Raw genomic sequence first — 21,753 nt, 5'->3', positions numbered from 1 at the left:
TTAGAAAAATATTAAATTACCTATTTTGAGTAAATAGGTAAGGTGGATATTAGAAAGTACTTATTGTTAGCATTATATTCTTATCGCTATATACTTACTTAATATGCATTAAGTTTATGAAAAAATATATAGTAAGATTATAAGATAAGATAATTTAGAATGGAAAATGTAATCGCCAGCTGTAAAAACCGATAAAGGAATGACCGATTTATGTGGCTCTGACCCTTTTGTGAAAGTTATAACACTAAATTTTGTGTTTTTCACCTTTCACCTAAGAATAACTTGCGGTAGGAGAATATACTTATGTATGTATGTAAGTAGTAATGCTTCTCAAGTAAAGCTGTCATTTTGTAACCTATTTCTACACAGCATCAGAGGATGGATACTTTCAACTTAATGTCAAGCTTCCAATGCGGCATCACTAAACATGTCATTTCATGAAATGCGAGGTGAAGTGGAAGTGCTGTTGCCAATATACAAAAGGCGTTAGGACATGGTTTTGACGAATTCATGCCTTAATTGCGGGATGGATTTTAGTCGTAGAGATTTCTAACTTTTTTTATCTGAAAGCCCATGTATCAAACTATCGGTAAGCATATCTGGCTTCCGATTTTGTGTACTCTGCGAAATGAGGCAAGGTCAAATTTGGAGAGGTGTCCTTTTTTAGTTTTCCAAACCAGTGTTCTTATAAAATGGCGTTGAACAAAATATTTTTTTCTGAGGTCCTGATGCAAAAATAGTTTTTGCGACTATTTTTAAGGGACTTAGCATGCTTTTCACTATATAAAACCACTTTTGCCTCATGCTTATCTTTTAAGTCCGTTTTACAGTCTAATTTCATACTTGTCCTAATGAAATGCGCTCTTTAACGCAACTCTTCCACTTTTAAGGCCCCCACATTTTACGACTTTGATGCTAAAAATCCCTAACGTGGTTTTTATCCAAGGTACATATAGTATATTGCACTTGAAGTACTTTTGACAAAATTTTGATAAGTGGTTACACCCCACGGACTGAGTTTTCATCAGACCTTATAAACTTTTTGGAAAAGTTCCCGTCGTTTTCGATGTCGAACTTCAGAAATAATTTAACTAACCAAAACGCAATAATTTTATTATTTTGTCACTTGTACCTTGTAGATAAAATAGTTCTGCAGCAGGGGACACCAAAAGATTATTAAAATTTATTTTCGAAAAAATTTGACCATTAATTTTCCAAATAAGTTCACGAGTTTTTTAGGATTCTGCGACAGCTGATTAGCTCGGGTCCTTCTATAAAACTGTTTACACAAAATCTTGACTGTTTGTTTTAATATTACTTAGGACACTTCCAGCTTTACCCTCAAGCTGCATTTGACCCGGTGGGTCAACTTTCAAGGTCAGCAGGTTAATTTTTCCGCGCACGGTCTGATTTATCATTTTTTGGGCAAACTATCCGCGATGATGGGAGGCCCACGTTGTGTGATTCATTACGGATTCTTTTATTATTACATGCAATGATTATCTAGGGTTATTATATTAACAATCATTCACCTCTGACCTCTTTGGTTATCATGCTATGTAAGCAATTAAGTTTGGAAAGTGTTTTTTTGGCTTCTACCAACTCCGGGGGCACTGTAGGGTGCATTTGTGAAGCTATCACCCTAAAATTTTAAAGATATCTTTTTGAGAGTATTATCTTGCAACCTACCAAAAATCAGTCCAAAATTCAACTCCCCGCCAAAGATATTCACCCGAGAATTCGTCAAAACCATCACCTAACGCCTTTTGTAGTTTAGTTTTGCAACAGTTTTACCAGTTTACTTATGTTTTTATTACTTCAAGAAACCAATCGTGAGTTGTCAGTTTAAAAATTAGGACATCATTACTTACTCTTAATCGGCAAGGAATCCATAGCTCCAATTTCGTTACACACATTGATCAATTTTTCTAATTAACACAAATTAAATTTTCCAATTCCAACTCCAAATTCGCTAATTTATTATTGGTCAATTTATCATCAAATTTTCGTACAACAATTTTTGGTCAAGTACCTGGAAGTCGACGTACTACTTAATTTTTTCATCTTTAAGATTCTCTATCAATGAGACGATTAAATAATCACTTCTCGACTTTACAGTACAAAAATTTAAGCTAAGTTGCGACCAAACAGAGGAAAATTATAGATCTGTTAGTATACATATATTTAATTCAAAACTTATTTACTGTATCTATGCTAAATTAAGAGGTTAATGCATATTATTTTCGTACATGTGTAAACATATTTTTTGGTAATACTGCTTGAAATTGTTACCAAGTTATTAATAGTTTTGCATTCTAAAGAATAAAATACGTAACAAAAGATTTGACATAATTCTACTGTATCGTTGTAATTGGTCGCCATGCCGTTACCGTCAAGTGACCAATTTTTACCAGCTTACATACTTATTTAATTAGGGCGGGTTCTTCATATCCGGCAATGCCAGGTGGGGCAGGGGTGCCGTATCTGTACCCCTCGTCCCCATTGCTCCGTAGAAAGAAGACGTTAGGCTTCGAAGTTACGACAGCGCCAGGATTGTATTCGCTGGTAATCGAGTGGGACGACTTTTGTGGAAGGACGTAGATTTTCGTACGAGGAGCAATTCCTGTTCCTCCTTGGACGGCGATATTGTGCTTGTAGGTTACTAAAATAAATCATAGTTATTTTTTAGCATTAATTTCAAATTATGTGTATTTAGGATATTTCTTATTCTGCTCACCGGGTGGGGGTTGCACGAACACGACGGAGTCAGGAATTACTGCTGCTGGAGCCTCCACGTTATGATTGATAACCTCTAAATTTTCTCCTGGGCCGAACTGCGTAAGGAAAAAATTAATATTTAATTTACTCTTAATTTTTAAAAGTATGCATACATTTACATAAATTTTTTTATCAAATCATAATTATGACAGGTTTATCATAGTTTTATTGATGATGAAGCAATTCACGCAGTTATTGATAACTATTAAAATCGATAAGTTGTGTAAAAATAATTTTACAAACTTTTTAAAAAATTGAAAGACATCTTTGATCTGAATAAGTTTACAAAAATGTTAAGTTAATTTTGCGAATATTTTTTGCAAAAAATATTTGCAAAGCTTTGCAAAAGTTTTTGAGTTTACAGAATTTATGGATTTTGTAATGTTACCAACGCTTACGTGAATTTCTTCAGTTTGAAATACTTTGTAACAAATTTATAATAGTTTTGTAGTAATTTATCGTATAATTAATATTTAATTATTTCACAATCAGTTCAAGAAATAGTCACCTTGCACCACACCCTGGCCCCACCCCAATCTCCGCCTTCGGATCCAGATCCACAAAATTTTGCGAAAAGTTCCCAAGCGTCTGCTTCCTCCGGTGGGGAGAGAATCCCAACACCGGCATTTACTACGCTAAAGTAGCTAAAACCGATAATCTGGAATTTGAAATAAATTTCAGTACACAATTTTCGTCCCCTAAGAATAAGTCCTGGGTTTAATAAATTATAAAATACATAGTTCTTCCTAGAAACTTACCAGTACGGCTATCTTCATCTTGACAAAAATTTTACAAAATACTAAATACTTATTGCACACTGACCAAAGATTTGTCCAACTTCGACTGAGACAAGCTTGCAAATTGGTTTACTTTATCTAGCTTAGCAAACAATCTTAAAAATGGAGCGACACCTAAAATAACTAAAATTGATCCATATCAATACATGTCGGTAAATAATAGGTAGGCCATTTAATCGCCTCCCCTTTGATTAAGTGGATAATATGTAAGTATGTAAATTTGAGTGTGTTCCCTTTCACAATTCGACTAGTACATACATATTTAGTGTAAATACGATGACAAAATATATACATATTTTTAGGTGTGCATGTATGTATGTATGTATGCAACACCCAAGGAGTCGGTTTCTCAGAAAATCATGATATCGTCACATTTTACTTAGAAATACATGTAATTAAGATTAATAAAATGGGACGCAACATGTCAAATTGGTATGCCAAGTTTAGATGCTAACCAATTAAGCAATATGAGAAATTGATGGGGGAAAATTTATTAACTGCAAGATCAAGACTTGATCATCACACTAAATAATCTGTTAATAGGTGAATTAACTTTAACTCTGATAATTTCCATACTTGGTAATTTGCAACAGGTTTAGTAAATAATGCATGTATTTTGCATGGACAGGTGAAATTATTTAACATATCATTTACATATCAGTACGCACACCGGATTTATGTAATATGTACATAGGTTCATACATTAGTTTCCATTTTTAACGGTAATCCAATGCTTTGGATAAACGATACTCGGATTAGGAATGAGAAAAAAACCTGTTTTTGACACCTCAGCTAACGCAATGCATCAAATTTTTACGATATCATTTAGAGTGTATTTGGACGAGGCGTGTCCATTACCAAGAAATCGTCGTAAACTTGAACAAGATCTTGCTTACTGGTGTCACACTACAAATGTGATAAAAGGCGAATTTCAACACAATGAAATTGCAAATGTTATATCTTCAATTAATGGAGTGACATGTTTATGTTTACATATGCATGTACAAATGCATATATGCATGCATACATGTCCATATCAGTATTTGTCGGTATTCATACGCATATTCATACGCATATAAATTTATGTACATATATATGCATACTTATTACTGACTGTTAATGATACTCCATTCCATGTTCCGTATCTATTACCCCATGCTTAGGCAGTATATTAAATGTATTTTTGTACTTACATTTTTACATACATACATACATACGTAAATGAGTATGTATGTACATACATCATACTGTCTCGTAAATATATGTCTCATAAATAGATAAGTACTTATGTATCACCGAGATTTAAAAATATTTCGTAAGTACCAGAAGTTACCTTGCAATATAAGGAATAAAACGGTCATGTATGTATGTACATACATATGTACGTAAGCAGCTATCGGGAATACCCTCATTAAATAATCAACGAATTACTGATCAACATTTCTCATATTGTACATAAAACATAATTTTGATGCTTGCTTATTTCGACATGATTTTAATTTATTAATCCAAATCGAATGACAACAGTTTACACAAAACGGTTGTGAAAATTATTAAACCAAAAGAAAATGGTGATACTGCATCCACACCCGCCGTACACACAAATGCATCAATTTCCTCCTCCCATTCGGATATAAAACCTCTATCGCACCGACAAGACTTAGGCGAATCCGGTCCGGGTGCATTAAAATTGGTACAAGTTGCATTTGAAATACAAGGAAATGGATCCGCACTTGTCTCTCCACATGCTTCATAAAGTTTTAAAAAACAACCACTTCGTTCGTTATTGTCCTCGTATAAATAGTTGGACAAGCATTGACAGGTATTTTCTGTGCAGGTAAATTTTTGTTCCGGGTGGCATGTCAGATTGACATACGTGTATCTAGGTTTACAGGGCATATTTTTTTGCGGGTAACACCCTTCCGAACGACTCTTGTTGGTCCAGCGAAATCCACCTGTGACCAGGATATCGTTAATATGCAGACTTTGTTAAATACTTATTTCAACAGTTCAAAATATCTAGATTGGTTACAAAATCGTCACCGCGTTGGTAAAGATATGCTACTGAAAGGTCACATTAATTGAAGTACAGTTGTTTCACAAGCGTGGCGAGACAGTGACAATTCCCCCACGGTTGTCCGGATCATGTGTCCATGTTACATATACGTATATAAACCCCTCTTTTCCCTATCCTACAATGTCAATGTCCCCACGAATGTGGTCCGTCACGGCTTCCGCGGCCACTGTTTCCATGAAATTCAGAGTTGCTACCATATTTTTCCTTCAATCTCTAATCAGAAAAGGTCCAATTTGAGTTATGCAGAAATTTTTGTAACCATTCGGGTTCAAGTCTTTACCAACATGATAATAATTACTACACATACGGTGGCAACTCCGTTGTCTAATTATTTTAAGTGGATTAAGTAAACGTGTACCTTCTGGACATTGGCAAGTGCCATTTACACAAAATAAGTTCCAAGATTTCGGACAAAACTCGAGATAATTCCACTCTTGGCAGGCCGCACCGTGCGGTAACTGGGTTGCGCTGTAAGTGTAGTAACACCTCCTTTCATCCTCGGAAGGTTTGTAGCTATGCTCGCACCAACAACGTGTGATGTCCCCATCAGTTTTGCGACAGATGGAAGTTTCTGGACACGAAATTTTGTCTGGACTCGGGTCACACTCTTGACCAACTCGTAGTTGACACGTTTTTAGAACTCGATCGTAAAATTGGCTAAGGGGTGAATCGCACCTGAAATAGATTACAAATTAGCTAAAAAACTAGATATATTGAAATTGCAAGAGATGCTTTAAACTAAAATCGTCGCAGCGATATTAGTTGGAAATTGGCCAATGAAAAAATGGGGCTGGTTGATACTAGCTAAAATTTCGATGACTGCATCTATGAAAAATGCGGTGATTTCAAAATCCAATTGTCTTACCCACACGTAGAATTTTCCCCAATTTGATGACATTTCAAATACGCTTCTTCATTGCAGGTCAAGTTAATTGGAGAATTTGGTAAATTTTCGCAAGGTGCTTCAAACCCAGCTGGGCATTCGCCCTTTGAATTGATGAGAAACGGTTTTTCGCAATCGCACGAGCAGGTGAAATTTTTGTTAGGACAGGAGCACACATTATCCTTGGCGTAATTACAGACTTCCACGAGATTTTCGGGATCGCAGAGTTCTCCAGGGGCTAGGATTCTTTCAACGGGGTCTTGCACACATTCAGTTCCGTCAGGAGAGGGGTGATGGTATTTATTACAGGTGCAAATTCTGCCCAAACCTGTCAAAACATTGAGGGTATTCATAATTGTCTCCTTAGTATCATAAAATAGTATACGAACAAACATGAAAGGGACGCTTTTATGAAAGCTTCATAAAAATCGTAAGCTTAATTAGTAACGTGATTTTCGATGAGAAAATCTTACGACGCTTACAAAATCTCGTAAGCGTCCTAAGTGATTTTACGACACTAAGCATACGAAGGCATCATGAATACCCTTAATAAAAACATTACGGTTGAAATTAATTTTTAAGCTAAATACAACTTTCGACTAACCGTTTGGTCCGGTTCTACAACTCGCTTTCTCAATGCATTCGTAATGATGGAAATCATCATGTTCACACGTTGCCCCAGCTTTAGTTAGACAAATTTTTGTATTTTCATGCCAAATGTGATCTGTTCCGCGGGAGCACTCGCACCGTTCAGTTTCCGGATTACATTTGAGCAAATTATTACTTCTACATGTTTCTATGGGTAATTCGCTACCAACTTTGCAAGTGCTGTTAAATCCCGCCATGCAGACGGTACCATTAACGAGCCACCCCGATTCACATGTACATTGGGTACCAGAACATATTAAGCGATCTGTGGTACTGCAGGTCACGTAATGTTGGGTGCAATATTCTCCCACGTTGTGGGCCAGGTGAATACAGTATTCCCCATTCGGCGATGGTTCATCGGGTGATACGCATGTGCAAATTCCTTGCTGCAGATGACCGTCAGATTCTGAAAGGTAATGTTGAATTAAAGATCGCAAATAATTGTTCCAAAATACTCAAGGTTCTCATATCAACCTTAGCATAGCACGAAAATATAATTAATTGACCATAAGGCCTCGCAGCGTGTGCATGAATGCTCACAGATTTTGACAAAATTTGTGTTAACCGATCATAAATTTAATCAACTAAATTTGGCAAAAGAGACTATCTCTCTTTTGCCACTATCTGCCATTCTGCTAATGGTCATGTTTGGCGGTGATACATATTTGCATCCAGAGAGGAGAAAATACGCCGTAAAGTTGACAAGTTTAACACATCCCAAAGTTGTCGCGCGTTTTCCCCTCTTCGAATGCAAATATTTATCTACGCCAAACCTGAGATAGTGTGTTTTGCAAATTGCATATTAATTAAATTTGTGATCGATTGACACTAATGTCGTTAAAAGCTGACGCTAGGAGACCTCCATTATTAATTCGTGAAATTCGCTATACTTCAAATAAATTTTTGCAGCAAAACCATTACTTGAATTTTTGTTCCTAAATGTGCATATCTAGTAATTAGGCTCCTTGAATTTCATGGTAAGATTATTTCTCAAAGTATTTTCTAAAATTACGATGGGAAATATGACAACATGGTGGTTAGTACCTTTACAGACCGCCGTTCCATAGCAGAAGGGACCCCGGAATGATGGATAAATTGGGCAAACCTGACCCAGCTTTAAACCGCATCGTTCCACATTCTTTACATCCCAGACCATTGTTCCATTGCAGAGACACGTGTTATCTATACACTTGAGGAATTTGGACGGGTCGCAGACGTTCTCTGTATCACTGGGACTGCATGGCGCTTCATAATCGAGGTAGGCCCAGCTAACCACAGCGTTTAGCACGGATAGGATTAGCAAGACTAAACATTGCGCCTTTATTATTTGATTCATATTTGCAAATCAGATGATATTTAGTGTGCTCTCTATAAGGGTCAGACTCGAATAATGTGGACCCGTTATTTTGTGGGTGACTAGAGTAAAATCTGTATTCTGTAACACTTTTCTATTATCTACCCAATTATTAACAATATCAATTATGTATGTAAATATGTGCCAAATTTATGTATAAGTTTCTGTCGAGATATGCTTATGCTTATCAATTGGTTGTCATGTCTGCAGATGCTGCGGAGTTTTCGGTAACTGATAAACTTGGATGGTCAACAGGTACATAATTTCATAACATGCTTGTCCAAGTCAGGAAGAACTGATATCGATGTCCTGGATGGAATTGACGTCAATGTCAAACCGTTAAAAACATGTTTGGAGATTATGTACATACACATGTACGTAAAAGTGTACCTAAGTACAGAGTTGAATCGATTGTGTGGATAATCTGCGTCCTTTCCACACTAATAATTGAATATTGACACCTGTACCTGTATGTATGTGCGTAGTTTATATATTGCGAAAAATTTGGCAATTTGTTTGATCACCAAAGTTGTAGATAACCTAAATTGGTAGGAAATTGGATGCAACAAATTAATACTCATGTCAAGTTATCTTATTACGCAAGAGAAATTGTATTGTTCCAAAAATTTCCACTTAATGAGGTTACATAAATTTTTACCTGAAATACAAAGCACTTGATGCAATTAAAACTAGCAAAATGGTTGAAATGTAATTATGCAATGCATTAGCGGAATTTTCCTGCGTGCTTGTGCTAGGCTTTGGAGTGCTGGGGGTTTCATATTCTGGTATGCAAATTGCATACTCGTCTCCATCGCCAGGTCTGTAGCCCTCTTTGCATTGGCATGACCCTGAAGTAGCGTCGGGATTGATGGAATAGCAGAAGGCATTCGCAACGCAGAGGTCTGGTTTCATGTCGCAAGTACTATTTAATTTGAAGAAACATGCTTCACGTCCAATTTCCGGTTCGTAGACAAAGCTCGATCTACAAATGCAAGTATCTCTGGTTGGAGAGCATTCCAGAAATCTTCTGTAATTGCATGTGTCTTTAGGAAGTGTGGAAGATGTGTTGCAAGCTGTTCCATAGTCTGCGTAACAGTACACCCCGTCAAAACTGTAACCACCTGTGGATATAATGACGGGATTAATTAAAAGTTGTTTTTTGAGAACTTAAATTTTTCAATGTTTTAATTTTTCAAAATTCAAAAAATTAAAGAAAGAGGGTTTAAATGTGGTTAAAAATTGAAACTGTCTACATGTTTGAAAATTCATACACGTAGATAATTCTACGTATATGTATGTATTTTTGCGAGTTTTTAAATCGGTGAGGTCTAAAAAGTTGTAACGTTTTAAAAATCTGTGATTTTTATTCGAAGCTCGCTATTCTTAAAATTCTGCCTAAGCAGCCAATTTCATAGATACTTTAAGAAAAATTCAAAAATACGAGCTTTATTATTTTTGTTCTTAAAAGCAAATTTCTCCAGTATTATTAGTGGTATTCACAGTAACCGATTATAATCGTGAGGACGATTATAATCACAATCGATTATAATCATATACCATGAACGCACCAGATTATTGTTGTATTTTGATAATTTCGCCTAAAATATCCAGCAGGATTCATTAAATAGTATCATAGCAACGGCTACTTTTTCGGACGCTTTAAAAAAATTGCATTTGGATCAAGGATTATAATCCAAATAATCGTCCTGGGAGAGGATTATTTTTTTGACGATTATAATCACATTGGTTTATTTTTCCCCATAGAGAATTTTTGGGTGATTATAATCGATAATGATTATAATCGCAATAATCGGTTACTGTGAATACCACTATTGATGCGAGAAAATTTAATTACCTTCCGGACATTGACAGGTGCTGTTAACACAGAACAAATTATTAAAATATTCTGGGCAGTATCGCTTATAATCCCAGTCATTGCAGGCGTCTCCGTGGGTTAGCTTAGTCCCCACAGAGCTGCTTTGACACGATGTCAAATCTCCAGTCGGGAAATATGTCTGCATACACCAGCACAGGTGTCGGTCTTGGATTTGTCTACAGGTCGAGGTTGCTGGACACTGAATATAACGTGGATCACCAACTCCTGCAGGGTCACACTCTTCTGTCACTTTAAGGACGCATTTTTGTTTCCGATAATCATAGAATTGCGCCGAATTGTCCTGGCAGCTAAGAAAATACTCTTGTAATTATTTAGTACAAATATTTAAATTTTTGACATGCAAATAAATGTTTCTTGCTGGTAAGCATTTTTGTGTCCTCGATTCTTTAACGAAATTTGAAACTTACGTTAAAAAGACTATTATTAGTTATGTAAGGTTTTCTACATACAGTTAGATATTTGCGCTAAATAGTCGCCTCATTGAAACCCCATATCGCCGAAAATGGGCATAGTGAGAATTATGCAAGTGAGGGACACGCACAAATAATTCCTCACGCACAATAATTCCCAGAAACATTGTTGTCCTAAAAACACTTGGTTATTTAGTCAAAATTTGAAACTTGCCCGCATTTTCCATGTCGCACGTCACACTTTAAGAACGCTTCATCAAGACATGTCAAGTGATCCTCGGCTTCATCTCCAATCTTACAAGGTGATTCAAATCCTGCGTGACACACTCCCGCAGCGCTCGGGCTCAACCCAGTCCCGCACGCACAATTACAATGTGTGTCACCGCACAAACAACGCAGATTTTTGTCTCGATTGCAAGCGTGGGTATTTCCTCGTATCGTACAATTCTCTCCATATTCTAGTACCACTTCGGGCACACACTTCAATCTGTCGAGCGATGGAATCCAACCAGGCGGGCAGACACAGATTGGAGAAGGTGCGTCTATTTACAAAATTTTTTCTTCGAATTATAATTAATGCCCACTCTGATGACAAATTTCATTTAAATGTGACAAAGATTTTCCAATGAAACTATTACTTAAATATTCCTTCATAACCTTAGTATCATAAAATAGTTTGAAGAAAAAATAAGGGGTCAAGCATCAAATCGAAAGCTTAGTAGCGTAATTTTGAATGACGAAATCTTTTGACGCTTAAAAAATCTAGTAAGTTATTTTACGATACGAAGAACACTAAAGATGCGAAGGAAAACTTGAACAAAAGTTTCACGAAATGATTGAGTCGAGGAAGAACGGAAACATAAATACAGATTATTGGAGTATACTAAACTAACAAGCTTGTCCGCAATTTCTCAATTTCCGTAATTATTTCTAAAATACAAGATCAAACCTCACCTTCACTCGGTTTTTTGCATAAAGCCGTATTTACACAGTGTAGGTCAAAAAATTCGTCGAGAGAGTCGTTGCACACTGCTCCAACTTTCCTTTGGCATAGGAAGAATCCAAAGTCATTAAATTCCCCCCAAACTTCATCCTCTGGTAGCCCACATTCGCACCTACCCGTCTCCTCACTACATTCAAGACCAAACGCGTCGAAGCAATTTTCATGTGGAATCACACTTCCGGAAACACACGTCGTATTAAAACTGGCATAACAATTGCCTCTATAATCTTCCCAACCCGGATTACATAAGCAGCTTGAACCACGGCATGCTAGTTGTTTTTCGGCGTTGCACGACACCCCAAGATTTCGGCAGTTTGATCCTGCCGTGTCGACAAGATGGATGCAAAACTCCCCATTTTCTGCCGGGTAATCTGGGGCTACGCAGGTACAGACGGGATTACCCGAGTTTTCTGAAAAAAAAAATATTTGCAAAAATTAGGCAAAAATTCGGGTTTGCCAGTTTATGCAAAATCTTACCTTGGCAAACTGCCGTTCCATAACATGGTGGATCTCCCTCGTTCGGTGCAAGAACACAAGCTTGTCCCACATTAATGCCGCACTTGTTCTGGATCCGGTCCCAGTTCATGGTCGAATTACAATTGCACGAGTAATCAATGCATTCTAGAAATTTATCGGTATCACAAAACGAAATTGTGTTTGTTGGTATGCAGTTGGACTCGTAATTTAATCCGGAAGTAGGTTGGGTAAAATATAGTGTACACAGGAGGACGATACTCCACACGGTGAAAATCGTATTAGACATTTGTATCAAGTAAAATATAAAATAATTACACATGCGGATAATAGCACTTATTGGTTCGAAACCAAAGATTAACTAAAGCATGAACACCCTTGATAGGATGATATAGCAAACAGAGCGGAGTTGGGGATGACACTAACATGATAAGTGATAAAGTGATAGTGTAACACTATTTGCATATGTCCAAGTGAGATTGATAATCATGTACAGGTGCTTATGCAAATAGGTACATATACCTATGTAATTAAAGGTTAAGAATCAGTTTATTATAAGTGAAGAAAGCATATTACAAATTAGTGAGCTATGTAATTTTATAGGATATTTTATAAGATATGTGTGTATGTAAATGTAAGTAAATACATATTTTGAAATACTACTTAGGGGCTGATGATTATAAAGCCTAAATCTCATGCGGCTTCAACAGTTTAATATTTGACATACAAAGACTACAGCATATCAAATAAAGCTAAAGTCATCTGTAAAAGATGCAATTCGGGTAATTTGTTGCACTTTCATGTTGTGTTAATAGTGTCCATCGTACCACCAACAGTCAAATTTAGCATGACCGTACTTGCAAATAGATATACATGGTTTGCTTCATATGTAAATAAATCATTCTACCCTAATTAAATTTCATTATTCTCGGACAAACACACTGCTTAAATACAACCATCCTATATACACTCCCTCCATAAACTGTACAATTTATCGATATTATCTTGTCCTTCAAATTCCTCACAACTTTGCAGATGCTCGCAAAAAAATTCGATATCCAAATTTTCTCCTCAAACAAGAAAGCAACCAAACTAGAAATTCCCAACACTCCACAAATTGTATAAACATATTTTATAACTTTCAACGAAACCGGTCTGGCTTCTGGGAAAGTGTGCATTTCAGTCCCTTTATTTGCCATAAATTTCGCAAATATTTTCTTATACGTTGCATTCCCCAATTGGCGCATGACCATTAATCTGTTATGCATATCAAAGACGTCATCCCATCTTGCCTGGATCCCCGAATCGATCAAATAATTGAACGACTTATGGATCAACGGGTACAAAAAGTTTTTCATGCAGGTCGCAAAAACAATGGAATGAAAGGGTGTCTCCTCCCTATTTTCGACCACGTACCGTTTCCCCGTAACTTTTAAATATTCCGAAAATATTACCAGTCTCGTTTTTACGTCTAAAATTGCGAAGGACTCCTTTCTAGGAATACGGACTGTTTTCTTACCCTCCCCGGAAATCGGGGTTGAACTGCTAATAGCGTCGGCCCAGTTGGACAGACCGAATTTCAAGGGGTGGATGAATACCAGGTTTGAGTCTAACTGAGAAATTACGTGTCTTAAATTACTATTGTTACCCAATTTTGACATAATTTCGGGAATAATTCCGTCCTTCAGGAGCGAATGGTACGATAAGGTCGAATAATTCAAGGTGTACGAATAGTGCGACGTGGTGACGATTAAGTAGCCCGATTCTGCTAATGCCCTCAGCGTCTCGGGAACAATTGGGGGTACTGAAACCGTTAAAAAGGAGAAAATCGACCCTTGATATAAATTCGTCATGAGAATGTAACACCCAAACAACCAGACGGGAAAGACTGTCCTGCTGACCCTAGTGGATTTGTAACTATGTAAAAGATTCCCGCCAATTTGACCCAGTAAGATGGCTGCGACGCGAATAAATTCGAAAATGGGGGGCACTCTGATTTCCTTATCGGACGTGTCAAATTGTAGGACGATCGTGATTATCACACAACTTAGAACTATCAACATCCACGTGGTTTTGTCGAACGGGGAGAGAAAAACGTTAAAGTTGTCGATCGAGGAGGGAAATTGAGTTACGATTTCAAATCCAAAATTGACCCATGAGCTCGATAAGAATCCATCTTTCGAGTCGATAAAGGTTCTCATGGTGCTGTTATTGAGGACAATTTGAAAAGCGAGCAATCCAACGTAATAGGTTTCAGGCTGTCCAAGAACCAAGGTAGAATCCGGACCGGGTCGAATTGTGAAATTGTATTGTTTTCCGATTGACCATATTGCACAATATGCGACGTCGTACTCGCCCTCAAATCGGGATAAGGATGGACCACACCGCGTTTTGTATATGTCGTATCGACTCACCGTCCAATCTTGGACGATGCGATGCTGCATATTCGAATTACGCGCGATCCAAATTTTATCCAGGTCTTGTAGCGTGGTAGTATCCTGAGTACTGTGAGATTTTGCATTGCCGTGACATGCTACGCAAGGAATCCATATAACGGCGGGAGCATTAAAATTGTATAAAATAAGTTTTGAATTTCCCCGCCATATGGGGTATAACGTGTAGTACTTTCTTGAACTGGGTTCATCCAAATGTGCAATAATGTAGGTGGGATTTTCTCTCCGTAATAGTTCGAATATTAAAATGGTGCTGTGATACTGTCCATTCTCAAATTTCCCCGAGTTCAGAGTGACGAATGTTGTTAAAGAACGCGTAGATTTTAGCCAGGATTGCGTCCTGACAGGAAATAGAGATGAATTGTTGCGCTCTAAAAATGAATCGGTACCGGGAATAATTGTGTTTAAAAGTAATGGCGTATTCAAATTTGGCTTCGTCCAGCGATGCAGGTCAGTTGTGACATCAAAGTTCCCGAATTTGTTGTTTGCGACAAAAACAAACTGAAATGTACAGTCTGCAAATAAGTTCGAGATTGTCCACAAGCTCCTGCTGCCAGATATTAATCTGATTAAATAGATTAACGTAATACGTATGAAAGCGTCTCTTGGATTTGAAAGTTTGATCATGTCGATATTATCCGAAAAGTATAGGACTTGAAACTTATTACGGCTTTACATATGAATACGTACGAAAATAGAAATTTATGGATGTTTATCATGTCGTTTTTTTAATGTACAGTTTGACGATGGGGTAGATGAGAACTAGCAAACGTACACACCTCGTTCTACAGGTTGCAAAAACTAATGGTCCGAAATGATCGTAGTTTCTTTCCCTTCGTTTCGTTTGGCTTGGTTTTCCTTCGCAAAGCCTAGAAATTAAATGTGTGTCACTTAATTGTCACTTGTCACACAGTTTAAACAAACATAAATATGTAGGTTGGCATGAATGTGTAAATATTTACAATGTGAGGAATTTGTGTGTATGTATCGTAGTATGGGTAATAATATATACCAGTAAATGTAATTATTTGCCTCTGTCACTATATTGGTGTAGTTTTTTAAATACTAAAGTGTAGATTCACACGATCGAAATTGCATACATGCATACGTATGTACGCACATAATTTATATCGAGCAGTACTTGGAGTGCCAAATTTGCGACTGGGCCAGTGCATGCGGCGAGAACGAAAGAGCGAATATTTACAAAGGGAAGATTTGCCATTTCTTTCTGCATGTCTTTGGATGAATGTAAAGGTCAGTAGGCTTGCAACCTGAGAAACATGTACTTGGAACAAGCACTTCATATTCATAATAATGCATTTAGATAAATGTACTTATATTTCACTATGCTTCGAAATTCAATGACCCCCATTTAAATATATGTATACATGAATATATGCTCGTACATACTCAATGAAGGTATTCATGACGAGTCCGCATCGTTAGCAAAAAACCAAAGTTCGCAAAAAAATTGGCTTGAAAATCCATTTGCGAACGCGCATCCAAAGCTATCATTTTGTTCGCAAATTTTTTGTAAAAATTATGTTGCGATGCGAACATGCGTAAGGAATCCCCCAAAATATATACTAATATAAATATGTGGAACTTCATAATCTTAAGTTACGGCAAGTATTTAAGTGTCACAAATTTCGACCAATCGAATCGAACACTAAATATAAACACTAACTACTTGGCATATTTTCTCTACAAGTACGTAGCACGGGCAAGACAAGTGCATTGGCAACAAAACATCTTGGTTCCGTTATTTTCTTGTACCCAGGAAATTAAATACTTACGTATTCACTCCTTTGCACCTGATAATAAATAAGTATCACAACATTTCGTGAGGATAATCCACTATACAATATAGTAAGTTTGTTTTTAATGGCACACTTACTTAACTGAAGTATTTTTTGGTTTCTACGATGGGTTGTGAGGCATGATGTTTTTTTGTGTTGAAATTGATTACATATATGTACATAAACTCTTGTATAGTCAGTTTTTCGACATACACACATATTCCTTGTACAATGATAATCGTACGAACTGTGTGATATATTGGTTTACTGTGCAAAAATAATATACATACTTTCATGGATGGGCAACTTATGTAGGTACAGTTAAGTTCTGATATCCATTTTTCCAGTGGTTTGGATTTTCAGTGCCCCTACAGCTACAAAAAGTCGAAATCTACATGAAGAATACAAGGGTCGTGCGAAATTACAGGTTTTGTGAAGAAATTGGCTTTTCATCGGTGTTCAATTATTTTATTTTAGAAAATCGTGAAACAATGTGATTGGACACTAATACAAAGTTAATTTTTTCATAAAATCTGTGATTTCGTGTGACCGTTGTATTCTCCGTGTAGATTGCAATTTTGGAGTGTTTTATCTGTATGTCTGTCAAAGCTTGCATAATCTCCAGGTTAGCAACTAGTCTTGTATGCGGATTTGAATTTTCGTCTCAATTTTCCCTTCCTCCACGTATTCAATTTGCGATTTTTAAACCTCTTCATCTATGTAAATATAAGTAATTTGCGATGCATTGCATTTTGACACTATTTATTTTCCCGTAAAGTAAATCAGCACATACAGATATACGCACATAGGTACTTGATTATCGATAAAAATTCCCACTAGTTTTCCTGTAATTGAATAACTATCCTCCTTAGAATTTCTTCCATCGCGACGACCATGTCCCACCTTGGATCGAAATGACCACTTTGATCACAACAACGTACCGCAGCATCAAATCCTTCCCGCCATTCGCCCTCCTCCACTAGAGCTATAACCTGTTCGAAATCCTCTTCAAAATGAGCCGCCTTTTGTAGCAAGTCACCCTGGAAAACTAGCTCAGACTGCATATCCTTTTCTTCCCATCCTTTTTGACAAGCGGCGCATGCGCAATCAAATTTGTAATGGGTAAGAAGCCACGCCCTCCTATCATGGATGGATTCCCGACTCCAGTGGCTCTTGTAACAGAGCAAGATCTCCTCCCCTTTCGAAATTCTGCGACAGCTGACTAAAAGTCCGACGGGAGAGCGAGAGTTTTTGTAAAGTAAGGCGTTCGGGTGGCACGAGCTGTTGGCGAGGGCGATCCTACTGAATACTCCGGTCGCATAGGGACCTCCTCCCGCCGGACTTGTGGGCGGGGTGGACAAGGTGACGACGTTGTAGGGAAGCGATTCCAACAAGTGGAGAAGGAGGGCGGGATCCGGGTAGAAGAGGGGAGAGCTGAGATTTGTAGTGAGTTCGGCGGCAAGCTGGGAAACGAATAGGGCGGTAAATTCGGGCGGGACAGAGTTAGAAGAATCGAATTTCCAGGGGATCGACTTGTGTTGAATGAGGTTAAAGATGGAGGTGTGTGATCGAGAGGGGTCCGAGTGGACAGAGCTTTGGGTGGGAGTTTGAGTTCGGGATAGTTTGTAGAGGACGGTAAGTGGGAGGAGGGCCTGATGTAGAGAGGGGCAGGCCTGAATGTAAGATAGAATTGTTGCCGGAAGTGCGGCGGGTTTCGATAAGCAGTCGGCCGAACAGTAGGTCGCCTGTAATTTAATAGATTATCAATTGGTAACGTAAAACATGAAATGTTTTTAATGCTGACTTACAAAAGGCGATAGTGGATCAGGCACACCACCGAGAATTGGTTGGGCGCAGGTGGAACAACGGGAAGTGTTCCAACCTAAAATATTTTCGGGTAGGATAACATACGGCTCATCGTAGAGGAGGGGTGATCCTGTTGTTACAAAAAATAGGGGTATTTAAATAATGCAGGTTTTACATTTAGTTTACGCCATTGACAGCATTATTCAACCGTGTAGTATATGGATCATGCACTATTAGAAATTTAATTTAGTCACGCCGGTACTTATTCTCGGTGTTAAAGTTCTTACCGCCTGATCTTAAAATTATACCGGTCCGTAAAAAAATACTACCGATATGGTGAAACTTTAACACGGAGCTACATATCCATTACTAAACGGTATTACTTGCCAATACCACTTTGGTAGTGCAATATAAATACCACTTGCTATCATTTTAATACTTGACTCTTAAGAGTATGATTATTTAGCAAAATATGCACCATTTATTTTTTACCTGCTGGAAAATCTCGTGTCGCGACTAATTTCCTCCCAGCAATGGGATCAACTTTGAGCTCAACTCCACTTGTTGCGCCATGTAATAAATTGTCAGAATTTGGACTTCTCCTTATCATCGCGACCATATCTTCGCATAGAACTTTCCCCAGTGTTAAATTTCCTGTGATGCTTGCTCCGTTCGCATTATTTTTCGCCCTCTCCTCAATTTGGTGTCTAATGGTGTCATCAAGGTCAGAAAAGGATGCACAGCATTTAGCCAGATGTGCATCTCTTTGAGCAAGCTTGAATTCCGAGATTCGCTGAAATAATGCAGACCTGGCCGCATATGAAAGAGCTTCTTGGACAGAATTGGGCGGAGCGAAGGAGAGGGAGAGGTTGTACGCACGTAACGAGTGGGTGTGGTCGTTTTCTTCGCCCCCTTGGAGGCGCAAGGCGTTCGATAGCGCGGCAGACTTTTGCCAGCCTATCCTTCCTGTAATGTGCATAATTTTTAATATTGATTGAAATATTTGTTGGTGCAAAGCTGTACATCGAAATTACATTAAGCTAGGCGTACTACATAGCTATAATTTTCGCAACTATTTCAAATTGAACATATTAAGTTTTTCGAAATTTGTGAGATTTGACAAAACTTTTGCTGGATAAATAGCGAGCTTTTGTTTGCAAAATTGTACAGAAAAACGTTACATGAACGAATTATTTATTTCACAAACTCTTTGCTAAGTATACGCCTATTGTAAATTCTGAGCTTAACCTAAATCATCAAAATATAACGAGTTCATAAAATTTCTGTATTATTCTGAATACCTGATAGAAATTCTGTTGGAACTGAAGTCCAATTAAAGTAGGGTCTAAAAAGATCAATCCTCTCCTGATTTGTGGCACATTTGTGATATTTTTCTAAAAATTCATGCTTTTTTCCATCATCATGGAAAGATTTGAGGAAAGAATCCCTCACAGAGTTGTAATGGGTCGAGTTAATGGCACAATTTCCAAGATAAATTGACGCGGCTGCGGTAACAGTTGTGTACGACAAATTGTCAAAATCGTCCATTATAAAATACTTCTTAATGCAGAGTAATTTTTAAAAAAATTGAAAAATTTTACCAACCGGTACTAAATAATTAAGGTAATTATGTAGCAATACTATTTAAAATTGTGCTGTACAAGTTCTGTGTGTGAACGAACAGGAAGAGATGTAGACTAATCTTAAGATTCGAAAAAAGACCATGCGAATGTGAATACGCAATGTACAGAGACACATATGTACATATGAATGTACCTTTGTATGTATTGAATGAGGTCTATTTTTAACTGGGTAAATGTATGCTAACTAGATTTGATCCTCTGCAAGACAGGCTGGAGAACAAAATAGAGACAACAGAGATATTTTCGCTGCACATAGTGAGCACATTAAAATTACTGATATTTACTTACCATATGAAAAACTTAAAATAAATATATGTATCGATACATGTGTATATTGATGTATGTTTGTGATACAAACAAGTCATTACACAAATCGTATTATTGAGTTTGCCTGGTTCAGGACTTGGACATGTACATATGTACATATGTATTTACATATGTCCCAGAATTCATATGTACATACATATGTATATGCATAGAAAGTAAAAAGAAAGAGTAAGAAAAGTAAGAAATTTGCAAATCTAGTTAAACCAAGATCAAGCTAACTAGTGAACTGTGGCATGATGTCAAGAAATGATTAATGGATGCAATTAACCCTTTTGCATTAAAGGGCGTTATGTAAATTTGTATACATAGTTCCGAAATTCAATAAACACATCGCCAGAGTAATAAAAAATCAGGTAAAAATTCTTTATTTTCTGAAATCATACACTTATTTACATTCATTGTGTCTTTTATAAGTCTTGAAAACCTTATCATTTATGTGACCGTGAAACAGACCATGTTATTATTTTGCTGGCCAAGATTCGTTGCAACAGTGACATTTGATGCAAATTTTGCACCCGCATGTTTCGCACCGACGAATGGATTGCTCGTGTAAACGGTGAATTCTGCATTGCCACATTTGCTCTTGTATGAAACGCAGCATTCCGTGCACCCCGTCATAAATCCGCGACTTTGACACCCGAAGAGGACGGACCGTTTAGGATTGATGTCTGAAACGGGTAGCATCTCTTCAGTCCACACGCCGGAGGATTTCGACTCCGAGGTCAATCTGTTAACAAAGGAGGTAACATTTTAGTCAGATATTTTTTTGGAGGAGGAACATTTTTTTTAGGTATTGTAATCTCTCGGTCGCCGAGTTCACGAAAATTTCTGAAAATTGTACAAGCTTTGTAAAATTGTGTTACAGAATATTTTCAAATACAAAAAAATACCTGATAAGTTTACAGTAAATTTGTAACTAGATTTTCATTTGTACTTATATTTGTAATATGCAAAACGTTTATAGGTTTACTAAGTTTACTGCATTACAAGCTACCAAGTAAATTTTCCGAATATAAAATATCATGATTGAAAACATCGTCATTGTCTTACTTAAAATGGAATTTGGTCTTATTCACGATGACGACATCGCTAGAACGAGCTGCTCGCGATTTCCATAATCCTTTATTTTTTGGATGACAATTTTCCATAAATTTTGCGCCATGGTTGTCCGCCTTAGTTATGAGTTGATCCACTTCACTGATACTTAACGACTACATAAATACGTTTATTTACTGAAGAAATAAGATTTTTGTAGTTAAATTGATGACTTACCATGGTTTATAAATTTGGTAAAATTATGGACAAATATTCAATTTTTTGGACGATTCAAGTTCCGTGGAGTACGACAATATGTGTAAACGATCGAATGGAACAGTAACATGAACGTATTGAGCTGATTATCTT

The 21,753-nt window shown here is 37.2% G+C and overlaps 5 protein-coding genes across 5 annotated transcripts; all 5 read right to left on the bottom strand.

Moving 5' to 3' along the window:
* Positions 1 to 1,793: 1,793 nt before the first annotated feature.
* LOC110857658 lies at positions 1,794 to 3,826 on the bottom strand. Its single transcript, XM_022106260.2, has 4 exons — positions 3,537 to 3,826; positions 3,287 to 3,436; positions 2,738 to 2,834; positions 1,794 to 2,662 (listed from the first exon to the last, which is right to left on the bottom strand). Exons 1-4 carry the CDS (start codon positions 3,552 to 3,554, stop codon positions 2,424 to 2,426), a joined length of 504 nt encoding a protein of 167 aa, XP_021961952.1. The 5' UTR covers positions 3,555 to 3,826; the 3' UTR covers positions 1,794 to 2,423.
* Positions 3,827 to 5,537: 1,711 nt separating this feature from the next.
* LOC110857562 (protein draper) lies at positions 5,538 to 8,742 on the bottom strand. Its single transcript, XM_035858026.1, has 5 exons — positions 8,228 to 8,742; positions 7,140 to 7,589; positions 6,518 to 6,863; positions 6,011 to 6,327; positions 5,538 to 5,865 (listed from the first exon to the last, which is right to left on the bottom strand). Exons 1-5 carry the CDS (start codon positions 8,517 to 8,519, stop codon positions 5,843 to 5,845), a joined length of 1,428 nt encoding a protein of 475 aa, XP_035713919.1. The 5' UTR covers positions 8,520 to 8,742; the 3' UTR covers positions 5,538 to 5,842.
* Positions 8,743 to 9,124: 382 nt separating this feature from the next.
* Positions 9,125 to 12,682, bottom strand: LOC110857567 (multiple epidermal growth factor-like domains protein 10). The gene is made up of 5 exons (XM_022106156.2): positions 12,325 to 12,682; positions 11,799 to 12,257; positions 11,059 to 11,386; positions 10,393 to 10,721; positions 9,125 to 9,658 (listed from the first exon to the last, which is right to left on the bottom strand). The coding sequence occupies exons 1-5, from the start codon at positions 12,641 to 12,643 to the stop codon at positions 9,192 to 9,194; spliced, it is 1,902 nt and encodes a 633-aa protein (XP_021961848.1). The 5' UTR covers positions 12,644 to 12,682; the 3' UTR covers positions 9,125 to 9,191.
* A 4,343-nt stretch (positions 12,683 to 17,025) lies between these two features.
* On the bottom strand, positions 17,026 to 20,131 carry LOC110857873 (SET and MYND domain-containing protein 4). Its single transcript, XM_022106487.2, has 4 exons — positions 19,681 to 20,131; positions 18,872 to 19,345; positions 18,382 to 18,509; positions 17,026 to 18,318 (listed from the first exon to the last, which is right to left on the bottom strand). Exons 1-4 carry the CDS (start codon positions 19,925 to 19,927, stop codon positions 17,410 to 17,412), a joined length of 1,758 nt encoding a protein of 585 aa, XP_021962179.1. The 5' UTR covers positions 19,928 to 20,131; the 3' UTR covers positions 17,026 to 17,409.
* A 567-nt stretch (positions 20,132 to 20,698) lies between these two features.
* On the bottom strand, positions 20,699 to 21,753 carry LOC110857755. Its single transcript, XM_022106364.2, has 3 exons — positions 21,622 to 21,753; positions 21,400 to 21,560; positions 20,699 to 21,076 (listed from the first exon to the last, which is right to left on the bottom strand). The coding sequence occupies exons 1-3, from the start codon at positions 21,622 to 21,624 to the stop codon at positions 20,782 to 20,784; spliced, it is 459 nt and encodes a 152-aa protein (XP_021962056.1). The 5' UTR covers positions 21,625 to 21,753; the 3' UTR covers positions 20,699 to 20,781.

The sequence above is a fragment of the Folsomia candida genome, unplaced genomic scaffold (assembly GCF_002217175.1).
Source record: "Folsomia candida strain VU population unplaced genomic scaffold, ASM221717v1 Fcan01_Sc019, whole genome shotgun sequence".
Lineage (NCBI taxonomy): Eukaryota > Metazoa > Arthropoda > Collembola > Entomobryomorpha > Isotomidae > Folsomia > Folsomia candida.
This window is presented reverse-complemented; position numbering and strand designations above follow the sequence as displayed.